General features: G+C 34.8%; 1 protein-coding gene across 1 annotated transcript; it reads right to left on the reverse strand.

Annotated features, from left to right (window-relative positions):
• Nucleotides 1–8,525: 8,525 nt before the first annotated feature.
• Nucleotides 8,526–10,904, reverse strand: LOC129005802 (uncharacterized). Its single transcript, XM_054434810.1, has one exon. The coding sequence runs from the start codon at nucleotides 10,902–10,904 to the stop codon at nucleotides 8,526–8,528; it is 2,379 nt and encodes a 792-aa protein (XP_054290785.1).
• Nucleotides 10,905–17,511: the final 6,607 nt, after the last annotated feature.

A 17,511-nucleotide genomic window follows, 5' to 3' on the forward strand; every position in this document is an offset into this window, starting at 1 on the left:
CTATACCTACATAACTTAACGTAAATTATTAAGTGAATAATAACTGTGTGTGCTACCTCAGGTATTCAAATGCCTCTCAATTTGTCATTAATCCACCACATTACTACCATTAAAAGAAGGAATTTAAATAATGCGAAACTTAAACCCGCCGAAGCTGTGCAACGCTACTAGACTAACAATTTAAAAAATGTCACCAAAATTGATTGAAGCTAAAACTATCAGTGGTAAGTTTAAAGGAGAAAAAATCTTCAGTAAATAATATATTTTATTTTTTGAATCGTAGTTCTAAGTGACCGACTCGTAAAAGGTGCAAATCTTAAATAAACTTGAAAAATCTGTTTATCCACAGACAATCAAGTAAAATAAATATTCTATTTCTGTTTTTCGTATACATTTCTATTATTTAACGTAATTAACAAATTACCGATTAAAATAATAATTGTTGAGCACAGCAACAGGGTAACTGCTAGTTTCTTTTAAACATGAATATTGCTAGCCTAAGTCTAATATGGGGGCTATAGAGCTGTTTGGGAAAGGATTTCTGTGGTAAGAATATGTTAATCAGGAATGTGAGCTATTATCATACAAAAATTTAACCCAATTTTACCAGGGCATGATTGAACTTCAAACATATAAACTTTCACATTTATTAGTACAATGTCTAAAGATTACTATTGTTATGATATATTTAAACTAGTGGAAACTTTAAAAGTGGTTTAAACAAACGTCAGATATTCGTAAAATAAATCACATTACTCTTTTTGTGACAATGCCTGCTAGACAGGACCTGATTGAACACGGGATTATGTTTATCACCAAACCCAACATATAACCCACCTTACAAATAAACACAAATATGAATAGTTGTAAAAGCTCACACTACTCACAACAGGTAAACTGTTTGTCATACAAGTATTCTAGGAATTAAGGTCTCAATTACAATTGTAGGTTTGGAAAGTAGCCCTAATTCTCTACAACAATTGCTTTGAACACAGTTTTATAGATTGTTGTAGATGATAGTGAATAAACACATCTGCTCCTTTAATGTGAACGATATTATATGATATGTACCCATAGTTAAAACTTTAGTGTCTATACCAACACACACCTTCACCTTCAATAACACCTTTTAATAGTGTGAAAGGTGTAAACAACTAAAAAATATTAACATAAAAAATATATATATACCATAAAAATATATACCATAGGTCCTTATAAGGAAAAGAAACTAGACTCAATTCTACTCATATTCTAGAAGTTGACTAGGTTTATTTTATGATTTCAATGACATACAACTTTGATGTATGGTCGAAATTATCTTAGTAAACCTGATTTTATTCTAACAACTCTGATTAAATAAATTACAGCAATTTTCAAATAGTACTCATCTACGATAATGTAAAAAACCAAATTATTCTTTTTATACACCTTAACCACCTGTAGAGTAGGACCTATTGTTAATTGTGTAAAATTGATTCTTGATACTATGAGAGGAATATGTATGCAAATTCTCTACTTCTAGGGACTCGTTTTACATGTATGTTGATTGGAATTTAGCATTTATATATCTAGTACTATGAAATCGTAAATTATGTAGATCCCAAATATGCTTTTAGTTTCTTAATTAAAAAAGCCTTACAAAAATATATGTTTTAATTGATCTGGAATATTGTTCTATAGTGTTGTGAAAACTATGGAGATAACAACGTGCCCCACCCTTCCTCTCAGGCTTGAGAAGCTTGTTGCGGTTGTAGTTAGTTCAGTTGTTCAGTTTTTAGACGTTTTGGTATGCTCAGGCTGTATTCAGTGTAGCTACTGTCTTTTTTCTTGGATACTGGTATTGTTGCTTAAATTATATCTTGTCTTGGGCAAATATTTTAACTGTGTTGTGGTTATCTGATATTTTGTTCATTTAATATTACTAGTGAGGATACATTAATAAATAGCTATTCTTGGTCAACGTTAAGTTCAGCTTTCTCTTTGGGCTGGTTATTTGAAACACCGGTGAGGGAAATACATCTGGGATCCAATAGGTAAGTCATTAATTAAACCTACAAATTAGATTATATATTTACAAAGTTGGGCTATAGTACCTCTAAAAGTAAAAAAAAAAAAAAAACAATAATGTGAATAATAAATTAATAAATTAAACTTCTTGGGTTTGATTTATTATGCAAACAGCTGATTGCTGTAAATATTCTAAGATTATAGCATATAGTAGGTCTATTACAGATAATAACTGTTGTTACCCTTGGGCTTTAAGAATACAGTAAAACAATCAACAATAATATCAACAATAATGACACCTGAGTTTATTAAGGTACTAATAAGTACAACTGAGGTATTTTTAACATTTTGTATATGCAATTAAATAAATCACGACTTTACACGGCCTTAATGGATAGTTTTGCACAAGGTTTCTAAATTTAATTATAAGGGTGTGGCTCTTACAAAAGTTCATGGGTACTTTAGGATTTATCTAGAAATCAGCCTATAACGTCTACAAACAATCAACAGGGTTTTTCATTAATTACTTGGAATAATGGGTAAAAGTTTAAAAATGTTGCTATGCTCTTTTGTTAACACAGTCATCGATAAATATATTGTATTGATTTTTAGGAAATGGTCATTGTTACAATTAACAAGCTTAGAGTTTAATGTTCTTTAATGTGATTGACAGATGGAAACTCTATGACAGAGTCAGCGAGCATCAGTGGCAGAGGTCTACAGCTGAGTCAAAGGCAGAGGTCTATGGCTAAGGTCTACGGTAGAGGTCTACAGCAGAGGTCTACGGTAGAGGTCTATGGTTGCACACCTGAAGTTAAGCAGCTCACGAGGTGAAGGACTGGTAAGTGTTGTATTCCATAGTAGACTTTAGATGCATCTTAATTATTATCACCCACATATATAAAACATTGAACACCAACAACTGGCCTTTAACTAAAAAGCTTAAAAATACCATTTGAACCATTGATATATCTACAGGTTCGCTTTAGGTGTCCAAACACTTTTATTTAGCGTTGATATATAATAGTACCAAGGAGTTCAAAAACCACTTATCCTGTAGAAAAAAAGGAGATGTCTAAAGAGTCTGTCCATGTATTCAAAATATCGCTTAACATAAAACCAATCATTATTTTACTCATTTGATAAAAATAGTACCTTACTCCAACACATTAAAAACAAATAAATTTATTAACTTATAAAAAAGAGAATTACATAAATGGTCTTGATTACTAAATTGAACTTCATACTTATGTAACCAATTAAGTTATGACAAAAATGAGATGTAAAGTAAACAGGTAGCTTTTACCAAACATAGGTAGGTGGTTGTTATAATCCTTGGTTAATTTCTAAATGCTGTCATTAGGCCGATTCCGTACAAACTAATGTTAAAATGTATTTTTAGACAACATGTATCAACATTTTAATAGCTAAGAAAATTAAAAAAGTAAAGCATTATTCATACAATCATTTAACTGACTGGAGTACGGCAAAATGATATATGTATTGGCATTATGCAATACAAATAATTTTCTTACAGTTTTTTGTAGTAACTTGTTTGAATATAAACTGCATACAGTAAAAATCTATCTCTAGTACTGATAATTTTAAATATCATCCTTAAGTGTTAGCTCTTGTATAACAGACAACCTTTAATCAGGAAAATGCAAACCATTGGTTATAAGACACAATGTAAATATAAGCAGTGGATCTTTTGTTTGGATAAAAATAATTACTGGTCCTTTTATTGCGTGTACTGTAACTAGATTAAAATGTTTAGTGAAACTATTAAGGGAAACTTTGACAAAATAGCTTAGAATTGGATTATTTGCAAATTAGGAAAAATTAATCACACTGTTAAAATTGATTTTGTTTTTTTCCGCCATCAAACTTTCTATGTTTTTGAAAGTTGTTTTCTCCTACACTTGGTATCTCATTTGTGCCGTCAGCTGTCTAATAAACTGCAGTTCCATCATAATACAGTACAGAGCTTAATGTTGAAATCAAGTACATAAGCAACAATTCTGTTATGAGATAGGATATTTATTTACTGTAACGTTCTGTAGAGTTTAGTATATTTTTCTCATCGCCGAGCATGAGAGCGGAAATGCTGGGGTTTCTTAGAAAGCAGCGGCTACGTTAATAAGCCTGAATAAAACATACGCAAAACAGACTCAAAGCAGTACAGCGTTCTTGTCACTTTCAAGTTATAAGTAAAGTATGATATTTCACAGTAACTTTGTACTTTTCTAGTGATATTATGTTGGAACGGCGACCATACAAATGTAGGTTTTTAGAGATGAGTGTAGGGTTAGGTTGAATCAAGAACTATAATAAGCATAACTACACCCCAATAGTGATAAACACTATTGTTTTTGGTGTTAAATGTATGGTATGAATGAATAAATGAATTCTTTATTATTTCAATACATAGAGATCATATGTCTTTGAATTTAAGCATACACAGTAATTATACCATTAGTCATGACAAACATAAGTACGAACCAGAAACACTAAACTGGAAGGTATATCTGACTTAGAGTAATTGAGGTCTTATCATACAATTATTACGTAGTCACACGTATCGTGGATGTAGTTTGGTCATTAGAGTGTCAGGTAATTTAGTTGATTAGCAGTTTTTACATATTTAGAGTATAAGTTGAATATCAGTAGTTTTTTGTCATAAAAGAGGCTTTTTTATTTATTCAAAGTATGTTGAACCTTGATAACAGTAAAACGAGCTTAGAACTTCAAGTGTATCTATTTTATGTCAATCTAAAAGACATCTCCATTAAAACTATTACTTAACATTAAGTTTTTTTTTCAACACAGTGCCAACTTAAAAGAGTCGTAGACAATAGGTATTGCATTACATTTATAGCTAGGAGCAATATGGAACATTTGGGTAAGAAAACATGTTTAGTCTTCACAACTATTATGGTAGACGGGTTAAAAGCCCACCTATTAAAACCTGGAATAAACTATTAATTGTAGCTTAGAAAATTTACATAAATAAATAGAATTTGGTATTTAATTTTTGGGTTCTTGGCTGATACAAACATATTTTTACCAGATTCAGGATAGATATAGGGTTATTGAAAATGCCTGATAGCTGGAATTTAATCAATAAAAACATGTCTCCAAAGGTTGGCCACCGAAGGCTATGATGACGTTTTCGCGAGACTACTTTATTAATACTTTTCAATGAACCATTTTCGTGACCGTGGGGTATGACTGTATGAACTCACATATGATTATACACATACTGTTTTGCTAGGAAATCTATAGCTATCATCGTTGTACTACAGTAATATGTGATTGGTGATCGGTAATTTAAATGTAGGTTTATAAATTAACTACCAATACTTGTATAAATATTTGACTTAGAAAACATGTTCAAATACAGAGCAAAAAAGTGATGTAATTTAAGGACTGTACAACAGTATCTACAGGAAATGAGATAGCAGTATCTAATGACCGCCAAACACATTCAAACCTTCTACACTGACAAAACATTCTATGATGTATGTAGTATTTTTATAGTTGGTATAAATAACACTCTAATATTTGGTTATTAACAATTATGATGCATATATACATACAGCCTGGAAAGAACTACTGTATTGTGGGCCGTTCAGATTAGTGAATGTTTGTATTATAGGGATTGACATAGCTCTTGGGTCGAGCTTTTTATTTAAATGAAGGTTCTTAGTACTGGAATTACATTGAATTGTTTGAATGGTCTCTTTTAGTGTAATCTCTGTGACCATACTCATTAAGCAGCATGCATTCCTTTTGGATGCAAACTAATTGAGCTCTCTCTCTTCCTAAAATATTCAATTATCTTCATTTTTATGTACAAATAGCTGTGTATGGATTTAATCATGTTGATCGTCTCTTTTAGTGTAATCTCTGTGACCATACTCATTAAGCAGCATGCATTCCTTTTGGATGCAAACTAATTGAGCTCTCTCTCTTCCTAAAATATTCAATTATCTTCATTTTTATGTACAAATAGCTGTGTATGGATTTAATCATGTTGATCTTCTTATAATCGGAACAGTATTTCTTTTGCATTTTAGTGTGTATTTTTCCGGATATGTAGGCTAAACTCTGTTTTCTGGTTAAGCTTAAGTACAATTTGATAAACACAGAATCTCCAATTGGCAACCCAAATAATGCATAGAAATTTCATTTCTAGTTACACGTTATTACCCTTATGATTAATTAAACGTAAGGAAAAACGTTTTTTAATCTCATTTGGGTGTACTTACAAAACATGTTTGGTAACGATTATGTGTAAACAGCATTTAATGTAAAGATATAAGTGACAAAAAAATAAATCCATCCAAACAGATGTTCATTACTTCATAGATATCCAAACATATGAGTATTTCATAAATTGTAAATTTTAAGAGAAACTTTACGAAATAGCGCAGAGTTTGCAAAGTGGTGGTATCATATTACAATAGATAGAAATTATCGTAAAAATAGTTTTTAATACATAATCACATAGGATAAAATTTGATGTTTTAACGATTTTAAACTATTCCAAGAGCATCTTTAGAATTTAATATCCTAATAACATGTATTTATTTTTAACATAAAATCACATTCCTTTATAAGACCTACTTGTTGGTTGTGTCTTAAATAGTGTCATCTTTCATGTAACATTTGTGGTTTGAGACGTAGCTTTTTAAATTTTACTTGCCCGCTTGTTTCTCTAGACTACCTTATCAATTCTTTCCAATCACTATGAGTTTCATTTCATCAGAGTAATATTTCGAGTTTTGGTATAGTTTTATATCACAGTGAGAGTAGTATGAGTCCTTGATCTCAGAGGTTTAGGGGTTCGATCCCTACCAATCACCGATCATTTCCGGTTGAGGTGTTTTTAGTATGGTATTGTATTGTAGTGTGATCTTTGATCTCAGAGGTTTACGGGTTCGATCCTTACCAATCACCGATCATTTCCGGTTGGGGTGTTTTTAGTATGGTATTGTATTGTAGTGTGATCCTTGATCTCAGAGGTTTACGGGTTCGATCCTTACCAATCACCGATCATTTCTGGTTGAGGTGTTTTAGTATGGTATTGTATCATAGTGTAAGTCCTTGATCTCAGAGGTTTACGGGTTCGATCCTTGCCAATCACCGATAATTTCTAGTTGGGGTGTTTTTAGTATGGTATTGTATCGTAGTGTGAGTCCTTGATCTCAGATGTTCACGGGTTCAATCCATACCAAACGTTTTATTTCTGGTTGGGGTGATATGTTGATTTTAGTATAGTTTTATATCGTAGTGGGAGTCCTTGATCTCAGAGGTTCACGGGTTCAATCCATACCAAATGTTTTATTTCTGGTCGGGGTGATATGTTGATTTTAGTATAGTTTTATATCGTAGTGGGAGTCCTTGATCTCAGAGGTTTACGGGTTCGATCCTTACCAATCACCAATAATTTCCGGTTGGGGTGTTTTTTTTGTATGATGTTGTGCTGTAGTCTCTTGTTTGATCCTAGAGGTTCGAGGGTCCGAATCTTACTAATCACTAAATGTTTCATTTCTGGTTGGGGTGTTTTTAGTATGGTATTATATCGTAGTGTGAGTCCTTGTTCTAAGAGGTTTGCGGGTTCGATCCTTACTAGCCACCGTTTGTATTGTATCCAGTTGGATTGATTTTTAGTGTTGTATAGTAGTGTTATGTTTGTATATAAAACTGGGGTTGCGGGTTCAAATCTTCTAATTTCCGGTCAAGTTAATATTTATGTGGTATACTATAGGGGGCTTAACGAGTAATTTAGATCTGTTACATCTAGTATAGTTCTTTCATTGTGGAAATGATATATATTAACACCGGTTACATATGATATAACTTTGTATTGGATAGGGTTTGAGACTATCCCCTCACTAGGTGAGGCCAGGTTAAGCATTATACAGCCAATCCAGATTACCTGGTAGATACCGTATAATACCCTCTCCCTTACTTTACAAAGCTTTTTTTTTTGTCAAGTATATAGATTTTGTTATGTAACTCAGCCAAAAGTTATTAACATTTATGGTCTGTGCCCATCATAGGAAAACCATCGTTTTATAGCTTTTACACTAACCCATGCGTCTACTCTAGGACTTACTTTAGCTTAACTCTGCCTTTGAGCAGGTGACAGTACAGTAAACCGTTCCAAGGAGTAGCACAGGTTCTTCTAAATCTGAGCTACTCAGTTTACTAGGTTTTGTGCCCATCATAGGAAAACCATCGTTTTATAGCTTTTACACTAACCCAGCATCCGCTCTAGGACTTACAACGGCTAAGCTCGGCCTTTTTTGAGTAGGTGACAGTACACAGACAATTACACTTGAAGCATATTTCATTATACTTTGGTCTTATGGACTCATTACACTTTGGTTGAATTACATAAGTATTTATCTATAGACTTGTTTTTTTTTTTTTTTACTAGGAGAGTTATGTACAGTTAAATTTACAATTACATTTACAAAGTTATTTACATTTACAATTTACAATACAATTTACATATTCCTTTGGACTTTTCTGTAGCCAAAAGGTAGAGTGTCGTATTGACCTTCGAACCTTCTTTTAGGACCAGTTATTTTAAACACTTTGCTCTCAGTGATGGTGACGATGTCTCTGTCTCTAGTCCTTCTGATTCTACTTTCCTCAATTTCAACAGACTGTTTTGCTTCACTCAAAACCATCTCTTTTAATTTTTCAAAATTTACAATTTTTGATGTTTTAAAGTTAAGGGTGAGGCCCTTGATTTTACATATAGGGATCAATTTTTGTTGATTGGTTGACCAGACAAGGTACGCATAAGTTTTAGGCCCCCCAGAGACAAGTTCAGTAATGTAAGATCCGGGTCCGTAATCCACTAATTCATCAGTCATTTCACCGAGGTAATCTCCCGTAGGAACGCTATACAGGCCTTGGCGGTGGTAGAATATAACACTGTCTGTGTCATAATATAATACTTGAGCTCCTAGGGCTTCAAGATGTTCATAGAGCTTGAGTCTCGCCTGTGAGGTAGTGTAGGCCGCGATACAAACGTTTATGTTACTAAGAGGTTCACCTACCTCCTCCAAATATTCCCATGACACAACCACCTCATCATTAACAATCTGAATTCTGTTTACTTTAATTTCGGGGCTAGAGAGCATTTGAAATAATGTTTTAGGATCCTTAACAATTGTAGCCTTAGTTTGATTTTCCCTCTGACCAAATTTTCCCCAAAAACTATTTAGCATTAATTTTGCCAAAGATCTCAAACCCCCATTCTTAACAATCTTTTCTTTTTCCAGCTTAATTCCCTCATGTCCCAAATACTCTGCAATATACTTATTTTTGTCCTCCTCAGTTTTGCACCATTCCGGATAGCCCGAAGCTTCCTGTTTCATCTTAAGAAATTTATTAATAAAATCGGTGAACAAACCCCCATTTTCATAAGTCGCTACCTGGTACTCCCACAACTCATACATGTCCAATACAATGTACCCTTTCTCTACTGCCTTTCTAACCTCGTCCATAGTCCAAGTCCCAACTAATGCTCTATTATCACTATCATGATTACATTCTCCCTGATACATAATTTCCCCACATGTTCTGCACAACACAAACATCAATTTATCATTCAGTTTTGTAGGGAGTACAGGGTAGTAGAGATCACGAGGTGGCAATACTTTACATTTTAACAAACCCTCTACACCCATACCTCTTTCACGACACTCCTTGTCTCCTACATAGATGGTTGGGTGACCTATAGGGTACTTCCCATACTTACAAACATAAGGGTATAGGGAACAAACATCTACATACTGTATAGTTTCCCCCTCAGCGCATTTGTAGTAAGATTTTGCATTACCTGTCCTACCTCCAAAAAAAGCCTGCCTCGGATCAAGTGGGAGATTGTTCAAGATAGGCAAACTATCTAGATATTTAAGCTGCTGATCCTTTTTTTGTTTACGAAATTCGCATTCCCACATCTCTACTAATGCGTGTTCTGTAAACTTTGTGTTTTTAGCCTTAGTTCGCTCATAGCGAAGATGTAGGCTATCAGAAGGGTCCTCTTTCAAAGGAGCGTGACGGTTGTAAGGAAAGCATTTAGGACACCCATGGAAATAACAGCCATGAAATTCGTAGATGTTTCTGCCATCGAACCCGTCTACTTTCATTCCATTGACTTTAACTTCTTTACCTCGTCCGGCATGATCGATCCTAATCCCGTTGGTTTCCTCGACCCAAGAAAGCCACTGGAGCGCTATATTTGATTGATTGTCCACTAATCGATAGCCGTTTTTAGGGATAAGTCCGATAGTATTGGGTTTCAGGAAATTACGGCGGAAAGCTAGATTACAAGCACTCGCAATGGTAACAGCCTCGAGAAACGGATCAACATTACACTCTTTTAGGAAAATTGAGCGAAACTTTAGACAGGCTTGAGCCAAGATATCAACATCTGAAATACAGTAGGCTAGGATCTCATTTTTGAAGTTGAACTCGTAGTTACTAATGACCTGGTCACTGTACCATTTTTCAAAGTCATTATAAGATTTCTCAAACATAGATTCGGGACAGTAGTACTTTTTGTCTGGCATAGGGCCTACATAGTCTTGGTTTGCCAGAGTGTTAAACAGGTGGGGGAAATAGCCTTTCTTTTTCTCTGGAGGTAGGTCAAAAGCTTTAGGTAGAGCAGACAGAGCCATAGGGAAGTAGCTAAGTGAGTCAACAACCCTCACATTGTCAATTTCCATTAGGATGATTTTAGTTCCCCGCATTACAAGTTCCGGTGTGAATTTTGTTTCTTCCAACAGGTACTTTAGCAGAAATTGAAAGTCGAATCCCTGCCCATTGTGTGCAATTACACAGACATTTTTGAACTGTTTCCTCACATACATGACCTAGTTCATAAACTGATTAATAGGGTCAGAGTCAAACACACGTGTACGATTTTTACATGCTATACAGAATTTCCCCTCAATACACTGGTAACAAAATTGCTGGGCCACACACAAGTTTACTTTATGTAATTTACTTTCAGGGTCAGAGAGCAGGGGCTCATCCTGACGGGTTTCCAAGTCAAAAAAAATAAAAGCATAGTCTTTAGATTTAGGTTTACCCTCGTTGGGTTTCATGTAACATTTATGGTTGGGATCTTTATATTCTCCACAAGGTTTACAGAATACTTCCCCACATTTGTGGGGCTTGGACCTCTCTTTAAGCAAAACTAGTTTCCCACAATCAAGACATTTCTTTACATGTTTACACCTATCGGCTTGATGCGCGATAAAACAGCGTTGGTTTTTATAAGTTAGATTGCATTTAAGACACAAGATTCCCCCATACACCTCTACACAAGGGGGTGAGATGGTTTGACAACAGGGACAAATGTTTGAGCAACGATGCTCACCTTTGTGATCATACGGGACATGGCAGGCATCACAAAAATGGTTGCATACAAAAGCGGCTGTCAGACTAGTAATTACATTATAGTGCCGGTTATAAAACAACAAGATAATTTTGAACTTTGGGTTCTCTACATTTCCCTCAAAGTAAACATCACGTCCTTTAGCATTATAGTTGTACACAGTGATTTTATAATCTTTAAGCAGATGTTGGAATTTTTCAAGTTCGGGAATGCCTGCACCACCCTCAGGCATCACGACTCTAGCTCTACGTACAAGTTCTTGAGCCCTAACAGTCTGTCTTTTTCTATCATCTTGTCTCACAGCTTTGTATTCAGGATCTTTAGTTACATTAGCTATAGCCTCTACAATAGCACGTGGAAGACACAAGTTATCTTTATTATTAATTACAACAATCCCTGTCCTAGCTTTACATTCTTCGTCAAAGGTGTTGTACAGGCCTGGTCTTTTGCGGCACCCTAAACCTACAGGGAGATTAACTCGGTTACATTCGACTTGAAACGTATCTGTGGACTTGATAGATTCAGCGTTACTTTGTACAATTCCCCCAAAGATTTGCCACAAAACATCCTCGTTAACTTCATTTGCTGGGCGAAAAGCAACAAACCCCGGCTCTTTACTTTTTAGGTTAAGTGAACGCAAAGTAAATCCCAATTGATCGCCCTCCTGACAAACTTCTTTCATTTCATTTACAATTTGACCAAACCCTTGTCTTAGCCAATCAATCTCACTAGTTTCTGGTGGGGGGTTAGAAAACTTAAAAACAGTATTAATTCCATGAATGCGAAATCTCTTTACATAATTTTCATGTTTATCTAGAATATTTACAGGGACAATTACTTCAACAGAATCTTCTACAACATTTACAGGTTCATTACTATCAACAGATTCATTGGAATCTACTGGAGCAGAGTTACTTACATCCGTCATCTTGAAACACTGGGAGCAAAGTGATGCAATAATGGCAGGGTTGCGATAAGGGTTTATATAGGGACAAGGATAACCACAAATGTGTTTATCAAAGGTGACGTGGTACACAAGAGGAAGTGATAGCTGTTGTTTTAGATGATGCAATACCACAAAAGTGGTTATCAAATGTGGTTATCCGGTTGTGATATGGTACACAGGAAGTGATAGTTGCTATTTTGGATGATGCAATACCACATAAAATGTAAACGTTATATTTAATATTTTATACTATATAAGTATTATATACTAATTATATTTATTGTTTGTTTCAGATAGCTGCCCCTCTCCTCCTCCTCTACTAACTTTAAGTATTTAGTTATAAGTTTATATATTTAAGTATTTAGTAATATGTTTATGTAAATATAATATAAGTTAGTTAGAATATAAATCCATATTTAGCTTTCACAGATGTTTTTATTAATTCCCCCAACTTAGATTATATCATAAAAACATTCCATTGATAAAAAACGATTAGTAGGAACAGTTGATAAAAAACAGATAACACAAAACAGAGGTTATATCATATACAATATAATCAGTAGTTGGTAAAACACAGCTACAGCTACCTAATACCACAGAACATTAGTATAATTTATTATAATAAATCAAGCATATATTATACATTTATTATTATAAACTTAGTAGGAAAACAGAGGTTATGTTACAAAAATGCCTGACTTGTAGTTAGCAGCACTAGTGCTGCAACCTAGTAGAGAATTTGTAAACTAATACCATCAACACTTAATAATAAATTATTAAGTAAAAAGTGAGGTTATGTTACATATACAAAGTTATATAATCGGCTAACAATAGTTGGCAGCATTGGTGCTGCTACCTAGTGGATAATTTATAAACTAATACCTCATCTCAGAGTAACATACTGTCAACACTAGGGCTTCTGTATTATAAACATGTTTAGGTAAAAAGTGAGGTTATGTTACATATACAATATAATCAGTAGTTGGCAACATTGGTGCTGCAACCTAGTAGAGAATTTGTAAACTAATACCATCAACTCAGAGTAATAAATTAATAGACTTGTTTAGGTTGAAAGTGAGGTTATGTTACATATACAAGAGATCACGTGATCAAACCCGTGAACCTTCTGGACTTATATACAATACCAAAAATCAACATATCACCATAAATAGCACATTTGGTGTTTGGTAAGAGTCAAACCCATAAACCTCTAGGACTCACACTACTCCCACTACAATACAACACTATACCAAAACAGCCCAACCCAAAGTAACTCATTTAGCATGAATTAAAATCAATAGTTTAACATATTATATTTGATGGTTTTTAATGGTAAACTTAATCCCTCTTTCAGCTGTTTTTAACATTAAATTATCATTTGTTTCACATTTATTATACACTACAGCATATATATATATATAATATAAAATGTTTTTTTACAAAGGATTGAACCTCTAATAACATGTTTTGTGATTAAATAGAGTTGAACCCATGAACCTCTAAACCAGGTGACGTCTACAGCTGAAATAAACAGCTGTAGTTAGATTACATCTAGGATTGAACCCATAAACCTCTAATAACATAATTTGTAATTGATTAGATTCGAATCCGTGAACCTCTAATGATAGGTTTTGTGGTTAGTTAGCATTAAACCTCTAGCATAGGTTAGGCTTGAACCCGATAACCAGAAATGATATATTTTATGTTAGGTTAAATTCGAACCCGTAAACCTCTAGCATAGGTTAGAATTAAACCCATAAACCTCTCACTATAATACAATACCATTAGTGGTTGGATAAAGTCGAACCCATAAACCTCTAGCATAGGTAAGAATTGAACCCGATAACCGGAAATGATATATTTTATGTTAGGTTAGAGTCGAACCCATAAACCTCCAATGATATGTTTTGTGGTTAGTTAGCATTAAACCTCTAGCATAGGTTAGGATTGAACCCGATAACCAGAAATGATATATTTTATGTTAGGTTAGATTCAAACCCGTGAACCTCTAACATAGGTTAGGATTGAACCCAATAACCGGAAATGATATATTTTATGTTAGGTTAGATTCGAACCCGTGAACCTCTAGCATAGGTTAGGATTAAACCCGATAACCGGAAATGATATATTTTATGTTAGGTTAGATTCAAACCCGTGAACCTCTAAATAATTGGTTAGCATTAAACCATGTTAAAATCAAACCTCTAATACACACCCTGTAAGTTAAGGTGTCATTTACCGATATAAAATCTATATCCATAACACTGCTGTTGTAACTCAAATAGTAACGACTCCGACTACCAATAAAAAGAACCGGGTTCGAACCCCGGTCAGGCCAACACTTTTTATCCATAATTTAATAATTTATTTAATGTAAACACCTACTGACGTCACGTGGTCAGCTGCGATCGGCTGATCAGCTGAGAGTACCCTATCTACACCTAGATCATCTCAAGGTCAATTTCTGCCCGATCGCTGGTACGTCTACTCGTTAACTACGATTAATCGCTCAAAACTCAATCGAGAACCGGAAATTCCTGACCCGGAAGATATGAAGCGGTTTAATAGCTACATCAAGTCAGAGTCATCGGAAGCTGTTGAAGAACTCACCAAGAACCAGATTTATAATACGTACGCTAGGTTATGTAGGGTTGCGTTGGTAAGCTTAATAGTTTTTAACCGAAAGCGAACTGGAGACGCTCCACATAAAATATGAGACATAATTAAAAAAGAAGTTCGGAGAAATTCATGCAAGGGTGTTTAAGTCCGCCTGCTAACGAACAGGAATTAGTATAACAGTTCAGGAGGTTGGAACCCGTCGGAAAACATGGGAAGAAAGTTCGGGCGTTACTGACAAACAAGATCGAGACAATGGTAGACCTGTTATTAAAGTACAGGAGTTTTGCCAGATAAGCAATATTTATTTGCTACCCCTGGCACAGTCGAGTCATGCTATAGAGTGGCTGACGTTATTCGTCACTTGAGAGACCAGGCAAAACTAAAACATCCATCAAGAATTATAACAATTACATTGAGGAGGGAAGCAGCTACTTAAGCCACTGCATGTGGGATAACTGAATCTCAAGTTCACCAGCTCCCAACCTTTTTGGGACTCAGCTCTACCAACTACTCTATAAACTTTGCACTTTTCATGACATTCTAGATATAATTCTAACCTCAATTCCTACCAAGTAAATCGTACTTGGTCGCGATTATAATGTTAACATCTTGAGCGAATCATTTAATAAAGACTGGTTATCGGATGTTACAAACTCGCATGGTCATCATTATAAAAGAAGCAACAATAATTACGAACATGACTTATCTTTCAGATCATGACTATATATTTATGGACTCGTGTATAAAAATTAAAGTAAACACAAAAGAGGCAAAAATATCAGCAACCAAGTATTTGATGAGTTTAGGCGTAGTGTCAATGAACATATCAGATCATTTCCATTGAGAATTACACTACTCTGGCAAGAAGATTTATTACTTAAGTGCAGATCTCTATATTAGAGGCGTGTGGAAACTTTACTGAGAAAAATCCTCAAATGAATATTATCAAGGCATTTTATTCCTCCATTACAAAAATAATTTCAACCATCCCTCAGGTCGATACTTGCTGCAAGTGAGGGATATAGATTATAAATCAAGTCGCCTCATTTGAACAAAGTAGCCAAAAGAACTGAGGTTCTAGGTGAAAACATTCAACCATTGTATGACAACATGTTAGCCGTCGATTGCACCTAAACAATTAGGAAAGTTCCACAGCTTCTCGAAGAGCTGGGCAATACTCAGCAAATCATCTCCACTTCTTGGCAACTGGAATAAAGGAAATATTTCAAAGTTGTTAAATTACTAAAAATCCTATTAACCTTCAGATCCAATTATAACAGTGTTTGTATTATATTAAAGAACAAAATATACAGAGCGTCCCGTAAATCCCTACAAGTATTTTAGAGAAAACAATGACGAATCCACAGAACCTAGTCTGTCTCAACAAGGAGGGATACCAGTTGGAAAGAAGAGGAAAGGCGAGAACGAGAAGTTGACACAAGTTGATAAACGTATGGATGTGGCATACAACTTTTTGCAACAGGCAAATAAACCAAAAATACCAAAGGATGAAAGTAGTTTGTTTTGTGATTTACTGTGTACCAAATTAAGAGCCCTTGATGATGCGACCCGTGACATAGTCATGCACAAAATAAACAATGGAAAGAGGAGGAAAGGCGAGAACGAGAAGTTGACACAAGTTGATAAACGTATGGATGTGGCATACAACTTTTTGCAACAGGCAAATAAACCAAAAATACCAAAGGATGAAAGTAGTTTGTTTTGTGATTTACTGTGTACCAAATTAAGAGCCCTTGATGATGCGACCCGTGACATAGTCATGCACAAAATAAACAATCTCATGTTTAATTTTAAACGTTCCAATATTCAGTATCACATGACGCCCACTCATCACTCCCATCAACCGTATCCTCACTACAACAACTTGACTCAAGAGAATACTCCGAATCTGTATTCGCCCGGGTGCATTAGTGACAGCTTTCACTAACAGCAGTCACCAGCAACAACAAATCGTTCAACTTTTAGTACACCTACATCAAATATTAGTCAATATGTCACCTTGGGTTTAGGTGGCCCCCCGGATACCACCGTCGCAGAACTGTTTTCAAAGTTCAACAGTGATTCAGCTTAAATTGCTTACGCAGTTATATCTGAAAAGAAAAATCATATTTATAGTTTCATGACTTATCTATTTTATGATAAGCAATTTACAGGTTGGGTCTGATCTCTATTTGGTGAGCAACAAAAAATATACTTAGGCTTATTAAACTTACCTTCTTCGACTGTGGTTGTATGCATCCATCCACCAACGCCTCTCTTTTTTACTTTGAATTCAACTTCAAATATTCACCTCTCAACAATAGATAACAAGCTGCAGCACACGCTAATTCACCATCTTTTCCGAATCACTCATCATTAAATCACACGATCTTTACAAATACAGTGTAGCACGGAGGTCTCAATGATCCACTACGGCACCTAGACGGCGTGTGCCGCGGCGCGACACGCGTCGTGGGACAGGTATTGCGTGGAGCTAAGGCCCATGTTATAC

The sequence above is a fragment of the Macrosteles quadrilineatus genome, unplaced genomic scaffold (genome assembly GCF_028750875.1).
Source record: "Macrosteles quadrilineatus isolate MER2022 unplaced genomic scaffold, UCM_ALF_1.0 Scaffold_33__1_contigs__length_1397503, whole genome shotgun sequence".
NCBI lineage: Eukaryota > Metazoa > Arthropoda > Insecta > Hemiptera > Cicadellidae > Macrosteles > Macrosteles quadrilineatus.